This window comes from Crinia signifera, chromosome 1, assembly GCF_055691185.1.
Source record: "Crinia signifera chromosome 1, ASM5569118v1, whole genome shotgun sequence".
NCBI classification, from domain to species: domain Eukaryota; kingdom Metazoa; phylum Chordata; class Amphibia; order Anura; family Myobatrachidae; genus Crinia; species Crinia signifera.
In genome coordinates, this window is record NC_139217.1 from 111,533,429 (window position 1) to 111,548,877 (window position 15,449).

Below are 15,449 nucleotides of genomic sequence, written 5' to 3' on the forward strand. Positions count from 1 at the left end.
TCACAAAAGTAATAAACAGAAAAAAAATAGAGCTGTGTAACCCATTTGCTGCTGTCAGAATCTCCAGCCAGCACAAACAATAGAAGTAGAAGTACAGGGCTTTTGTTCAAGACTTTAGGAAGGGGTCTACGGTCAAGCTTCATCTTGGCAAGGCTTTTTTTTCTTCTTTAGGTTGCAGGATTTGCAAATGAGCCTAATATTATCTTGATTTGTCAAGTGCTGCCCTTTATCTGCAAATAACTAGAGGCAAGTGCAATGCATTGAAATAAACCTCTTGTACATTTCATTAAATTACCAGCCCAAGCCCCCACTTCTTGAGGTGGTCTCTCCTTCCAAGATGACATAGTACAAGATAAAATAGTAATGCTAATATTGATAGTTTGTCCATTACAGGTCAGCTAACTGTCCACTGGAACAGTTACAAAGCTGTTAGTTTCGATTTCACAAGGCCAATCAATACCAAGGCATACTGTTTCAATTTTGCCCACATTGATTTTTCGCAGTCTTCTTTTTTTCTTTTATAACACCCGTACCTTCTAGCATTCATCTTTTCTGAAAGGAAGAAGATTTGATTTACTGAAGAAAAATTGAAGAGAGCATCACAAAGATTTTACCGGCAGGGCTCTTGACATGCAGGCATAAAGGAGGAGGGAAAAAAAAGAAAAGATGGGGGGGGGTCCTGAGATGAATGTTTCACAGCATAGAAAAAAAAAAGCTGCCTTTAGCTTGAGGGCATCCATTAGAACATATTCCGAGCAATCTCAAACAGTGTCTTAAAAGCAGCTGCAACTTAACTGCTTCTACGAGCTAATCTAAAAAACAGCCCACCGGTTTTATATAAAAAAAACGCCAGAACCCTTATTGCTGCACCACCGATAATTTATGTCTGCAATTTTACCTATGAATTTTATTCCAAAGATGAGGAGTGCCACTCTCTGTCCTTTACTAGCCGAAGAACCAGAGTGAATTTCTATGGTACATTAGTCAGCCTATTAGAATGCAATGAAGGACGCGATGAGAAAAGGGTAGCCTGTCCTCCGAGACTTTCATCCACTGTTCTCCATCATCTCTTCTCATCCTTCTTATATTCAGCCACTTTACCAGGTGTCATCTACATGAAAGATGATTTGTCTCCTGACCCAAATAAACACAATGCCTGCTCGGTGCACAGTGTGGGGAAAAATTACTTCTGCCATTCTGTTCATTTGTGGGCCCATTTTCTGCTTATTCCGTTGTTCCTTATCAGCGTTCCTTCGTCTTTTCACCTGAGCCTCGCTTCAGGTGACATTAATGTATGAGAACAGGTACTGGCTGGCAGCTACAATTTTTCCCCATGAAATCTCGAACCAATTTGGAATAACAAAAAAAAAAAAAAAAAATCTAACAACAACAGTATTCAATGACAGTAAAGGACAAACACTCACCAGAGCCTATGTGAACGGAATACCTTTCCCCCGCTTTTCCACAGAGGGAAGGAAGAAAAAAAATATCTGGAAAAATCTCCATGAATAAAGAACACGATGACTTTCTCTCGGTGGCAGCAGCTTGTGTAAGCCAGATATTAAGACACAAATTGCATTCAGACAGGTCAGTAGGTGTCAAAAGATATTAGATGCATGCTGTGAGGGAACAACAAATCCCATCTGCTTCAGAGAAAAGAATATTTTCATTTTTATTGAACTGGAACTTGGGAATTTCTCTACGTATAACAGAATTAGGTCTAATAACCACACTATGGTCAAGCCTGTAATCATCTGTGGTTTGTCCATAATCATGCAGATTTCATTTGATCTGCCACAGATTTGAAAATATTGATTTTTTTTTTTTTGTCTCGCTCATACTTCCCAACTTGCATTTTTGTTGCAGTACCAGATGTTTTCTTATGCCACATGCTGGAGTTTCATCGCTGAATGCAGCACCTGACCTTCTCTATAATTGACTAAAAATATTGATGTAATGGCATGGGTCTGATTGTGATTTATTAAAACCACTGCCGATCCTGGGCCAGCTGCCAGCGTTGCAGCTTACTGATCGGACAGCATTAGGAAAGCCATCAATACTGAAACAAAATAAATGACATTAATGGGAAAGTATTAAAGCTCAGTCCAGGCAACAAGCAAGCCATATGAATTCCAAAGGACAGAGGAAAGCATCATAAACTAAATTAAACAGAAATACTTAGGCGATGCCATTTACTAGAAGATTATATTAACACTTGTAGTGCTGAGCGTTCTGGTTATATAATTAGGTTTGAACCAAATCAATTGGTTTAGATACAAAATTAGGTTTAAGACAAACAATCTGAAATGTTCTAAATAACACACAAATCCTTATTATGAATTTGTGCATGAAACAACGTGGAATGCTGAGCTGATAGCTGAATAGAAATAACTACATAATATACAGCTTGTGGAAGGGGTAGCTCTGCTTAGTTTTTAGCTCTGAACGACATTATGAGACACCTCATTATTGTACCATTTGTAAAACGAGATAAATACTGTATTGACCATTACATACTATTAACCACTAAAACGGACGGATTGCACATATCATTATTTAATTACCAGTTTCTTATATATTTATTTATTCATTTATTACCGGTTATTTGGTACTCTTTACTTAGAACGGCGCCAGCGATTGAAATCGCGGGCGTCGGGGGTAAAAATCGCGGTCATCGCGGCCATCGCGGGTAAATCGGGATGCCCGCGATGACCGCGATTTTCCCATAGGGAACAATGTTAAAAAGGCTGATTGACCGCGATTTTACTGTTAAATGCCTCAATGGACCCGATTTGCCCATAGGAATCAATGTTAAATGGGCCACAGAGCCCAAATAGGCACAATTAACCCTTAAATGTCCCCCCCAATTTTTAACGCCACCCCACGATCCACGCCAACCCGAAGCGTGGCGAGCGCAGCGAGCCCGCGAGGGGCGGCGGTACGCGTCCTCCGACCTTTTCATGCCCTACTATCCACTAGGGCGTGGAGTGAGAATATAATAGTGTGGCGAGCGCAGCGAGCCACCGAGCCCGAAGCGTGGCGAGCGCAGCGAGCCCCGCGAGGGGACGCGGATACCTTCACAGGTAGACGCGTCCCCTCGCGGGCATCACAGGTGTCGGCGTCGCCACGGACACCTGTGAAGCCCGCGAGGGGACGCGTATAACTGTGAAGGTATCCGCGTCCCCTCGCCACGCTGCGCTCGCCACACTATTATATTCTCACTCCACGCCCTAGTGGATAGTAGGGCATGAAAAGGTCGGAGGACGCGTACCGCCGCCCCTCGCGGGCTCGCTGCGCTCGCCACGCTTCGGGTTGGCGTGGATCGTGGGGTGGCGTTAAAAATTTGGGGGGACATTTAAGGGTTAATGGGCTCTGTGGCCCATTTAACATTGATTCCTATGGCCAAATCGGGTCCATTGAGCCATTTAACAGTAAAATCGGGTCCATCGCGCCTTTTAACATTGATTCCTATGGTAAATCGGGAGCATCGCGTCGCGGGCATCGCGGGTACATTTATGGCCGGCCGCGACGCGACTGACACGATTTCCATGTTTAACATGGGTTTCCAATGGGAAATCGCGGGCATCGCGTCGGTCGCGTCGCGGCCAGACATAAATGTACCCGCGATGCCCGCGACGGGCGCCGTTCTAAGTAAAGAGTACCGGTTATTTATATAGCACACATATATTCCAAAGCGCTACAGAGAATATTTAAAAACCCACATCAGTCCCTGCCCCAGTGGAGCTTACAATCTATATTCCCTACCACATGTACACGCACACACAGACATATTCTAGAGTTAATTTTTGTTACAAGCCAAATAACCTACTAGTATATTTTGGAACGTGGGAGGAAACCAGAGTACCCAGAGGAAACCCACACAGGCATGGAGAGAATATACAAACTCTGCACAGTTAGGACCATGGTGGGAATCAAACCCATGACTTCAGTGCTGTGAGGCAGTAATGCTAACCATTATTACACCGTCAGTACTGCTCGATATAGATAGGGCAGAATATTCTGTTGCGCTTTACAAAAGGAAACTGTGATAAAACAAACTGGGTAGTAACAAACAGACATAGAGGTTGGAGGACCTGAAAGCTTACAATCTATAGAGTCTTAAACATTAAGCATAAATAATGTAATAAAAAACATACTTGCCTAACCTCCCAGAATGGGCGGGAGGTCCCAAAAATTGGGTCCCCCTCCCTGCCCCCCTGGACGATGAACAAGACCCCAGGAATCCCCCCAGCCTACCGCAATCACCCCTCCGCCGACTAGATGATTCTAATCGCATCATCGTGGACCCGCCCCCATTGTGAAATGCCTGTAATACTGGCATTTCACAGCAGGGTGTGGCCAAGATTATGCCATCGTGATGGCCATGCCCCAAACATGGATCATTCGGCTAGCACCGCCTGTGGCCACTTCCCTTTCTTCTTCTAGCTGGCGGTCCTCACCCAGAGAGGACAGCCCAAAAGTAGGTAACCCGGATAAAAACGTTACTTTCAAATACAGCATGCACAACTTTTGTTACAATATTTTTTAAACAGACTTACTACAAAACCTGTATAGGGACTCTAAACCAAGGAGCTAGATATCAGTCAATTATATTTACACTTGTTATTCCAGCAAATAGCAACTACTTTAATACATTGCTGCAACATGAATTTGTCTAAAATCCATTTAATGCATTAGGAAGATAGAGGCATGGCTGAACATTGTTCGTTTCCGTAGCATGAAATAGGCAAATTGGTTGTGTGCATGCCCAAAAAAAGGCCACACTAATATGCAGATTAGTTTCTACCTGACCCCTCCACCTGCTTATGAATGAAGAGAAAGGTTTGGGGAGTAAAAGGGAGCTCTAACATAGGTTAGTGCAGTGTGAATCTGTAGAACAAGCGCAAACCTACAAAGACACGCACATACGGCTATCGGCAGCCATAATGACAATGGTCACCAGCTTTAGCCAACAGCTTTGGAATAGTAGATTGTGAATTTACTGGTGAAGCGGACGGGAGCTTTTTTTAGCTGCATAAATAATATGATTGAGTCAGTGAGATTCATCAAGATTTTTTTCCCCCCATACATAGACTTTTTTTGTACCTGCTGTACTGTGGAATTTTATTTAAATTGAATACAAATGAAAAAAATACTAAATAAATATTCATAGATGGAAGATGTAGAGTGCAAAAGTCATTGAGCTTCTAGTACAAACAATGAGCCTTGTAGCTGCAGAGGAATATCGCAGAGCTATGATTAAGCTGCACATTTACCTCCCTCCTCACTGTCCTTAGACTTCTCCACATGAACCCCAGACCACTCACATGTCATCAGATCTTGCACATTCCTCTCACATGATCATCATAACTTCCCCATGAGACCCTAACATGCCCAGCAAACCATCAGGTCTAGGTTAGGTGCATAGGTAGCGGCAGAAAACAGGGAGATGGAAGCCTCCCTGCCTGCGCCGGAATCTGTGTGTGTGTGGGGGGGGGGGCTCCCGAGGACATAGCTGCCCCCAGGAGAGATGGCAGGGGTTAGGAAACTGCTGCATTGGTCCCGCTCGTGAATATGTAATGAGCGGGACCAGTGTGCAGTGAATATCTAATGAGCGGCCCCCCCACCCCATGCTTGCGAATGTGTAAAAAAAAAAAATAATAATTAAAAATTAATAGCATGCCATTTCACAGAATAAAATTACTGATTTTTTTTTACACCCAAAAAAAATAAAATAAACCCTTTATTTTAAAAGATCACATTCCAGTTCACCTTGAAAAGATGTCGAATGGAAAACGGTGAATCATGGCGAAAATCATGATGAAAGCAGTTCGCCATCCTAGCATTGGATACACTCTTGGCGAATCCCAGTGAAAACCCTATTGAAATACACCAGCGAATTGCAGCGAGCAGGAAACGGAGAATTGGCCGGCATTCACTGTTCGCTTTCGGTGAACAGTGAATATTGAATAGGGTGAATCACATTTTCAGAGAGATAAAATTCACCGCAAGGAGTGAAAGCAGCCCAATTTGCCCCAAAAAAACAGCGAATCAGAAGCACTGAATACTGTCCAATGTGTAGGTCAACAATGACAAAGGGTTGGTACAAATTTTTCACCTTTTTTGGTTTCAATATCCACACCTGAGCACAGGGGCCCGCAATTAATGTACCGTGTCCCCTTGCAGGGCTCGCTTCGCTCTGCACACGTGACTGTTGACATCAGGATACTGCTCCAGGAGCACACCCAAAATTGCAAATGGCTAAAGGATAGATCCTTTTGTTCTTTTTTTAATGATTTAGTTTTGTAAAACAGTTGTACAATACCACTGTACTGATCCTGCTCCTGTACACTCCGTAGTGAGCGCTATTCTAAAGTACTTATGTGGTTAAATATAGCAATTGTTTTCTGTTGGTCAAAATACTGAAAAGTGACTGACAGGAAATTACTAGAGAAAAATCACTAAAGTGACCTTGTCCAATTACAGATATATTTTCCAAAAAGTGGATGACACATTTACCTTTAACAAGTAGCAAAGTAATTATACAAACATTACACTGAAATGTGGTCATTAGTGTTACAATGAAAAAAAATAAAAAATCATGGACTGTAACCCAGTGTCTGTTTTAGTACAAGATGCTACATAAGGAGTAGGACATGTGAGAGTGCTGGCTTATTGGGGGTAATTCAGACCTCTTAGCTGGCCTACAAATTCTCAGCACCAGCCATTATAGATAGGCTGCACATGCACACAGATCATAGTGCGCATGCAGAAGCCCTCAGTGCGAACAAAGCCAGTGACTGCTTTGTAATACAGGCTGTACGCTGGCTGATTAAAAGGAAAACCAATTGAAACCGACCACTCTGCTGGACGCAATACCATGTACTCACATCACCTAATTTATTTTATTTATTTACAATTTCTTATATAGCGCAGGAAATTCCACTGCTTCTTACAATTAGAACAGTGATTAACCAAACTGAGTAGTAACAAACCGACATTAAAGTAAAAGTTGGAGGGCCCTGCTTGCAAGCTTACAATGCAGAGATACCCAAACTCTGCCATTTAGTTTTAGTGTAAATATATCCATGCTGGAGTCCAGATGGATAAATCAAATCGACTAAACTACAAATTAAGTCCCCTGTGCTCAAGCATGGTTATCCTTTAGACCTGGACTGTAATAGTGAGCTTGAAAACCATGACCTAATACCTAATGACTCAGTGATAGGATAGCACTATTTCCGAGTGATTTTACTGGATATTAAATATTGGTTGTCTGTTTTATAACCTTTAAACTGAATTATGTATAGAAACGTATGCGGAAGGACAAAGAACCGATAAAGTTATTCTAGGGGTAACTTGTAAAATCCGCCCCGAATTCACACCGAAAAACACATGCACCATTTATTTAAAAGAATACAAGATAAATGGAAAATAACAAGACAGGGGACTAACAAAGTCATACTTTAAAAAAAATTAATTCAAACAATACAGAGGGACAGATGTATCAAGCTTCAAAAGTGATAAAATGGAGAGTGATAAACAGCCAACCAATCAGCTCCTACCTGCCATGTCAGTCTGGGTTTGAAAAATAACAGGTCGGAGCTGATTGGCTGGCTGTTTATCACTTTCCACTTAATCACTCTTTGAAGCTGGATACATCTGGCCCAGAATGGTTAGAGTTAACAATAGAAAACTTCACAAAAAATGTGTGGATGTTCACCGCTAGGATCCTGATGCTGACATTCTGACAGTCAGGATCCAATTCCCAACCCTAGAATGCGTGTACCAGTACAGGTTCTATTTCCAACTCAAAATGAATAACATTTGTATTAAACCATTGAATAATTTTAATGGCATACAGTACAAGAGGGAAAAAATTACAAAAAAAACGTTTGGGATGGTCTTACCTTACTGAAGAACTGCCCCAAGCTCCATGTTTGTCAGTGAGAATATTGATGATTTTCTGCACCAGCTGTGTCGCAGTCACATGATCCCTGTACTTGGCCGCCCTTATTAAATGGTCACACATCTTTTCATCTTCTCTCTTTTCTGCAGAATATTGTGCAGAAAGTGACTATAGGAAGGAAACAAAAATACTGTATCAGCTTTAAATGGACAACAATATCATTTATTTAAGCATATATTTACTATAAAAAAACTTTTATTAAAAGTTTTGTTCACTTTGGCTATGATTTGTATTTGTTATCTGTTGCAAGAGCAAGCTCATGAGGAAAAATAAGCATGTGAAAAAGGTAACAATGGGCCTAATTCAGATCTGATTGCTGCTGTGCAAATTCACATAATGGACAATTATCGATAGACTGTGCATGCCTCTGGGCCGCAATCCAAACGCACAAAGCCATTTCGCAAGGTGATTGACAGGAAGCCGGTGATTGGGGGGTGGTAACCGGGTGTTTCACAGGCGAGCGTGCCAGAAAAAATGTAGGGTGCCCAAGCATTTTAGGGAGTATGTGACATCAGCTCCGGCCTCGATCAGGCTGATTTCATCACAGAATCCAACTCAGTCCAGGGCCACTCAGAGCCTGCGAACAGTGGTAAACAGCAGGGAAATCATTTGACGGTGAGCACCTTTGCCCAGGTGCTGTCTTCCCAAGGTGACTCAGTCCCCCTTTTACACTGCATCCATGACCCGTTTATTGCCAGGTTGATGACGTCTCAACCAGTCGAGCTGCGGTGTGGAAGCACCATTTAAAAATTTTCATTGCGGTGCAGTGTGAACACTATATAGGAGGCAGCGCTTGGAGACAGTCTGCTCCTGGCGCTGCCTTAAAACCCTCAAACTCCCCAATGATGCGCCACGATCCACCCCACCACCGTGTACCGTCAGTGAGTTAGCATATTGCCGTGTCAGCGTGGGCAGCAAAACATTGCAAATGCCGGGTCGCTCCTGGGATGGACCCATGTCCGAATTCTGGGAGCGACCCTGCAGTCGCGACTTGAAAGGGGTATAAGCAAGAGAAAATAAAGATAAGCAGAGAGGATGCTATGGTAAATTATTATCACATTTTGAAAAGCATTAACTACTACACAGAAAAACATGTACATGTCGTATAATACTATATGCTACAAGTATTACACTGTTGTGGCTGTATTGTCTAAACCTTCTACTTCTTATGTGCATGCCAGGGATGGGTCCACTGATCTTTCAATGCTATATCTTATAATGCTCATTTAAGATACCTGCTGCTATGCAATTAGAGATAGGTGTCTCTTTCATTGATTAATAGTATTGATTTAGCTTTATACTGAAATTAAGAGTAATGAGCGTCTCTTTTGAAGGTTAGAGGGCCACCTAATACATCCCCTTATTTGTATCAGGTTGTCTATCACTATTGAATCCCATTGTCATTTTATTTTATTTTGTCAGTTATACGGTATGCATTGTATAGTGTAGTAAGGTTGTTCCTGTTGCTACTCAGATTTATCCTCTCCTTTACCAGAGACCTGTGGCGGTTTACTATTTTTTCAATTATATAAAACTGTCAAGTCACATGATCACACAAAAAAGCCCAGCAGAAAAGGACTGATATTTACTTTTTTATATATTACTTTTACCCTTGCCATTGGATGAGAGAGATTCTCATGAAAGGACATGAAAGAGTGATTTAGGAGAAAATATAGATAATGATTAATGGGCTGATATCTATTCTAATGTTATGTCTAGCTACAGTATCTTCGTTCGTAAGAAAGAACATGCATATAAGCGGTTATTTATATGGAATTATGTCCTTTTTAAGTTGGCGATGCAATATGGTTGATGGAACCTTTCTTCATATCTGGTAGAATTATGTGAATCTGGTTCCCATCTGGAAAGAACTAAATACTTTAGCCAACTATTTTATGGATATCTAAATTCATTTTAGCACAAAAAAGATCCACCTTCATACAGTATAACTATCCATGAAGCATCTCCACATCCAAATAAACTAATTTTATCATATGGTACTCGCAGCTAGATGATCCATCGCATCAGCATGGAAAGCAACTATGGTTTACATTTTTTTTCATCAGCTTGCCCAAGGAATTGTTTGGTTATAAAATAAAATAAAAAAAGTCCAAGATCTCCTATGGCGTATGCATTGCCTAGACCAGGCATGTCCAAACTGTGGCCCTCCAGCTGTTGTGAATCTACAAGTCCCATCATGCCTTGCCACAGTTTTGCTATTAGGGAATGCTAAAAGTATGGCAAGGCATGCTGGGACGTGTAGTTTCATAACAGCCGGAGGGCCATAGTTTGTACATGACTGGCCTAGACAATACGCAGAGAGCCACTGCGAATAGGACTGGCAATGAAAACTGCAAGGGTGTTGACTGTACATGCCTGTGATACTGTATGTAGGTTGGTTAAAATGTTTATGGTGCACATGTGTTGCGAACCACCAGCAGAGATGTACTGTACATGGGCACTGAAAGTAGGCATTTCAGGGCTTGCACACTAGTACACAAGGAGAAGGCTGAAACTAGCAGTTGTATATTACTACAGCCGTTAATGCAAAAAGTCACAGCCGTACATGTACTATTGTCCGCCTCTGACTCAGGTCCAAAATGTCTTAACACATTACCCAAACTTTCTGGAATCACAGCGCCTAAAGGTGCCCATACACTAGTAAGATGTATCTTCAGATCTGGCTGGTTGGAACAAAAACATGGTTATGGATGAGAGACAGTTTGTCCGTTTTCCAGCATTTCCAAGCAAATGGTCAACTGTCATTTGCTCTCATCCATGACCATGTTTTTGTTCCAACCAGCCAGATCTGAGGATGTGTATGGCCACCTTTAGAGTATCATTGTTATTTCACGGGTCCATTAGGATAAAACTTTTTTTTTTTTTTTTTTTTTAAGTACATTTTGAAACTTTTTCTTTTTGAACAAATAGATCCTGCATGGTTGCAACTAAGCAAAATTAAAATCAGCTATTGAAATATGTGGGCTAATTTTAACACTGCTTTCAATATAGTGTCGTTTTGTGTGTAATTTACATAATTTACTAAGGAACTTTAAACCTTTATAGAAGTATCTGATTGGGTTCCCTTTCACATTCTGCCTGCTAGCAAACTCATCAGCATGCTGATACTTTCCACAAATCCCAATTGTTGTAGGTCTATACCAGAGCGGTTTGCTTTTCTCTCTCTTTTCCAAAAAGGGAAGTCCTCCACCAATCACAAGCATTCACTTTCATTCTAAGCCTGATACATCAAGAACACTTTAGAGACTTTTAGGTGATTGTTGGAGTATATCACCTCAATGAAGGTCCCAGACGACTGCATGGCAGTACTGCTGTCTACCAGACAGTGACTCACAGAGCTTAAACAGACAGGGGACAGTGGCAGGTGGGAATTTTTATCGGGACGGTACACCTCTCAAACCATAACAAAGGTGCCCGAAGGCGAGCTCAGGGAGTACAAAAACCTCCAGTGTGCAATAAGTGGTTGTTAGTTTACAATCGATGCAAACACACTGTACAATTTCTTTGACCAATTTTGTTCATTTTGGCCCTTCTGAATAATATCTTTAAAAAAAAAAAAAAAAAAAAACTGTAGCTAGATCTTTCATCTTTCTTCAACATCTTTAGTCCAGGACACTGGGTTCAAGGGAAATTGCACATCAATGTCTTTCAACGAAATTGGCAAAAAAAAATTGTACAGTGTGTATGCACCTTAAAGGCATTGATATACACATACACACATACATACATACATACATACATACATACATACATACAAGCTCCATTTTAGCTGGGATGTAAATAAATTGAAAAAATTTGACATACAGTATTTCCTGTAAAAAAAAACGATAGACACACTGAATATTTTAAGACTGATCTAATACAGTGTCCAATTAGCCTGGTCCCAGTTACTCTGATGTTAATTTATCAATCAGGATACATTTTAGATCATTCAATAATTATATTTCCCATAAAAAGGAAATAAGCATTTAAAAATATATTTACAAACATACAAATAAGTTTTAAAAGTATATTTCTAACAGGGAAACAAGGAAGTAGTAAATTGCTTAAAATGTTTCCTAATGGTCTAATGGATCAGTCTTTACAATTTGAACAGCAACTTTTCATACCTGACATAAAATCTATAGAAATAAATCACATTAGAGGCCCATTCTTTACTGATTATCAATCTCTGTCTCCTTGTGGAACATTAGCGCTGCATCTGACCTTATAATATGAAATTAAAATTAAGCACTGTACAGTGTAGGGGAACATTAAACTTTAAAAGGACACTGTAATACTGACATTTTGTTTAAAGTTCACTAGCAAAAATACAAAAATAATAAATCAAGCTAGGTATTTCAGCCTGTTGCTTCAGTTGTAACAGGAGACTGACCAATAAACGATAAAGCAAGCGTTGCAACATCTCACATGCCAAAAGAGACAGAGCTGTGGGGAGACCAGATATATAGATTAATCAAATCTTTCAATCACTGGAATATATATGCTTGCTCTGAATACTTTACTAAATGGTGATAAAGCAGGTGTATCATACAGATCTCTGAGCTTGCATCTTGCATTATAACAGTTTTCACTGACCTTTGGCACCACATTAGGGAACAATGATCAGTATGGTAAACTGGGCAATGTTCACTGCACATACAGCATAATGATCGATCTGTATGCATTCAGTATTTCTGGGGTTCAAGGGAGCCTACCAACAATTGTTAAAATACCCCGACCCTCACAAAGACATACTATAATGATGACACAAAAGAATATACAAGGGGGCAAGAGATGCCGTAGCTTATTATTGCTAGATAATAAAATAAAGAGGGTATAAAGGGTTGTGCCCAGGACAAATTAATGTAATGGGGGTTACATAAACACAAAAGGGGACATAGGCCATGTGAACGGCTGTGGTTCCAACATTCACAAGCGTGGGTATATAGAAAATCTTCAAGCACCATTTATGGTAGATTCGTATGGTTTTTGCAGTGAATTGTATATTAGTATATAATAACATCACCATGTTAGAATAGCAATAGATGTGCAAGAGAGGTCAAAACGTTTTATATATGTGGTCGAAACATGTACAATTAATTGGGGTAATTCATCCTTTATGTTGATGACTGGGTCAGGTCATTTGTAACATTCAACAAGTTGGAAAGCCTCGATTTGCTGATTTAAACCAAAGTGAGGGATTTTTTAACATGCTATAATTGAGCGATGTGGAATTGTCAGGTATTGCACACATTGGATTATTTCGAATGAAAACACATCCGTATTTACTGCCAGCACCATTACACCATCCTTGTGAAAACGCTGATGTCAATATATGTATTTATTGTATTTCTGTAGGACATACAATAGCACTGTGGTCAGCAGTGCAGCATATACGCAGAACATAAGCATGTAATGGACATTGGGTTATCAGGCCTGTTACATTGACTGCTTGAGACGAACAAAAGAGGATGTTATATGAAATATTAGTACTATGTCTAATGGGCATAAGACTGTGATATAATATACTGTTCTACCCATGATCAATGTGTTGCATGTGGAATTAACATTTGTACGGTTATTTAGAAGCATTCTGCCCAAAAGGCACAATTCATGCCAGATACCTAGTCATGTTTAAGTACCACTGTAGTAGCCTGCTTAGGGTTAAAAAAAATGTACACAAATGGTTAACTATCTGTCAAATGACTAAGGACAAACTGCAGTGTTTTCACTTCTTAGAGAAAGATAATGTATTTCCCCCTGAACATGGACTACTGATTTAATGATCTGAAGGCATTAAAGCAGCAGTGCCAGATAAATTAGTAGTAAATAATTCAGAAGGCATTTAGGCTGAATATACATTTACAGACCCCCTGTTCTGTGCCATTTATATAATCGTGATGCTGAAGCTTGGTTCGACTACAAAGAGGAGATCAAACGTGATCGGAAGCAAGGAGAATTAGTTAATTAGTAACATATACTAAGCTATCTAGTTAAAACAAATAAGAAAAAGGGACGTTCAGCTAACATATAATTGCTATTTTGAAACATTAATGTATGACTACAGCCACGGATCAGAAGAAAGTAACTGCATACGAACAATACCTACATGCTAAAGCAAGGTAGTGTTTATACATTGACAATAGCGCACATAGTTAGGCTTCAATGTAACATTTTGAACACCTCAATGTAAGTCTGCCATTCAAATGCCACAAATGACCCAAAAGCCAATCTCCCTGAGCTGCCAGTGTAACAGAACATTCCAGCAAAATGAAGACACCTTTGTCTACCTAGAACTATTTGTACACTTGACCTCTGGTTTTCATATTCTACCTAGGGAAATACTACAAAAACGCTTGAATAAGCCCCAGAACGGTGAGGTCTGAGACCACAGCAGCAGACAAAAGTCAGCCAATGACAACGTCTGTCAGGCAAATTCACTTCTGAAGTGATGCTTCTGTCATCCTCTGCCTGAAAGTATTGATTTTTCCCAGCAAGGAAAAAAAATAAAAGCGTAAACCAATGAAATAGATATAGTATCATCCTCTGGATAATAGCCATCAAGGTTACCCGAGGCAGCACACTTATCAAAAGTACATCTACCATTTCTTCTTGTTTTAATGGACTGTATACGATATGTGAGCTTTAAAACCTCTGGTATCTTGCAGCTTCCAAAGCATGTTTTAATTTAATTTACACACAGATAAAAAGATAAGGGTTTCAAAGCATTCCCTGGCTTATAATAAATGTATTTTCCTTAAAAATATTTTACCCAAACGCATATAGAAGGTAAAATTTCACAGCAAATATTAAAAGTGGCTGCCGTATAGTACAGGTAGAGTCTCCCGTATCCGGAGATCTCTTATCCGAAATATTCCAAAAAAGTGTTTTGTTTTTTTTCGGATCCCCCCCTTTTTTCATACTTACCAAGTCCCCCAATGTCCATGGCAGCCTGCAGGATCTTCTTCAGCGGTACCAGGAGTACATTGTGCGAGTTTGCCGGTGACGCCACCGGAGCGCCTGCAAACTCGCAAAAATGCACCACTGAAGAAGTTCCTGAAGGCTACAATGGACTCCGGGTGACATTGTGGGACTAGGTGAGTATGTAAGAAAAAAAAAAAAACAATAACCGTAAAAATCCCTTATCCGAAATGCTTACAGTCCCAAGCATTTCGGATAAGGGATACTCAACCTGTCTATGCTTCACAAGTAGCAACACACATGCTGGGTCAGTCTAGAATGAAGGCTGTGTAAGACGAAACGGGCTTGTTGACTGCTGTTTTTTTTTATATCGTCTGGATGCGGGAATTATACAGTATGTGTGTGTGTGTGTGTGTGTGTTATAGGCCCGGCACTCCTTTTGCTGAGACAGCTGCTTTGGTGCATGCATATATTATATATATATATATATATATATATATTATAATAAATATATTTTTATATATATATATATTATATATATATATATATATATATA

The 15,449-nt window shown here is 40.2% G+C and overlaps 1 protein-coding gene across 2 annotated transcripts in view; it reads right to left on the reverse strand.

Annotated features, from left to right (window-relative positions):
- The window catches only part of LRBA (LPS responsive beige-like anchor protein), a 544,849-nt gene that overhangs the window by 296,164 nt on the left and 233,236 nt on the right, over positions 1-15,449 (reverse strand). For both annotated transcript variants that reach the window (XM_083171504.1, XM_083171512.1), the window contains exon 36: positions 7,911-8,077. In XM_083171504.1, the coding sequence (XP_083027630.1) occupies positions 7,911-8,077 (167 nt within the window). The remainder of the gene's footprint in view (positions 1-7,910; positions 8,078-15,449) is intronic.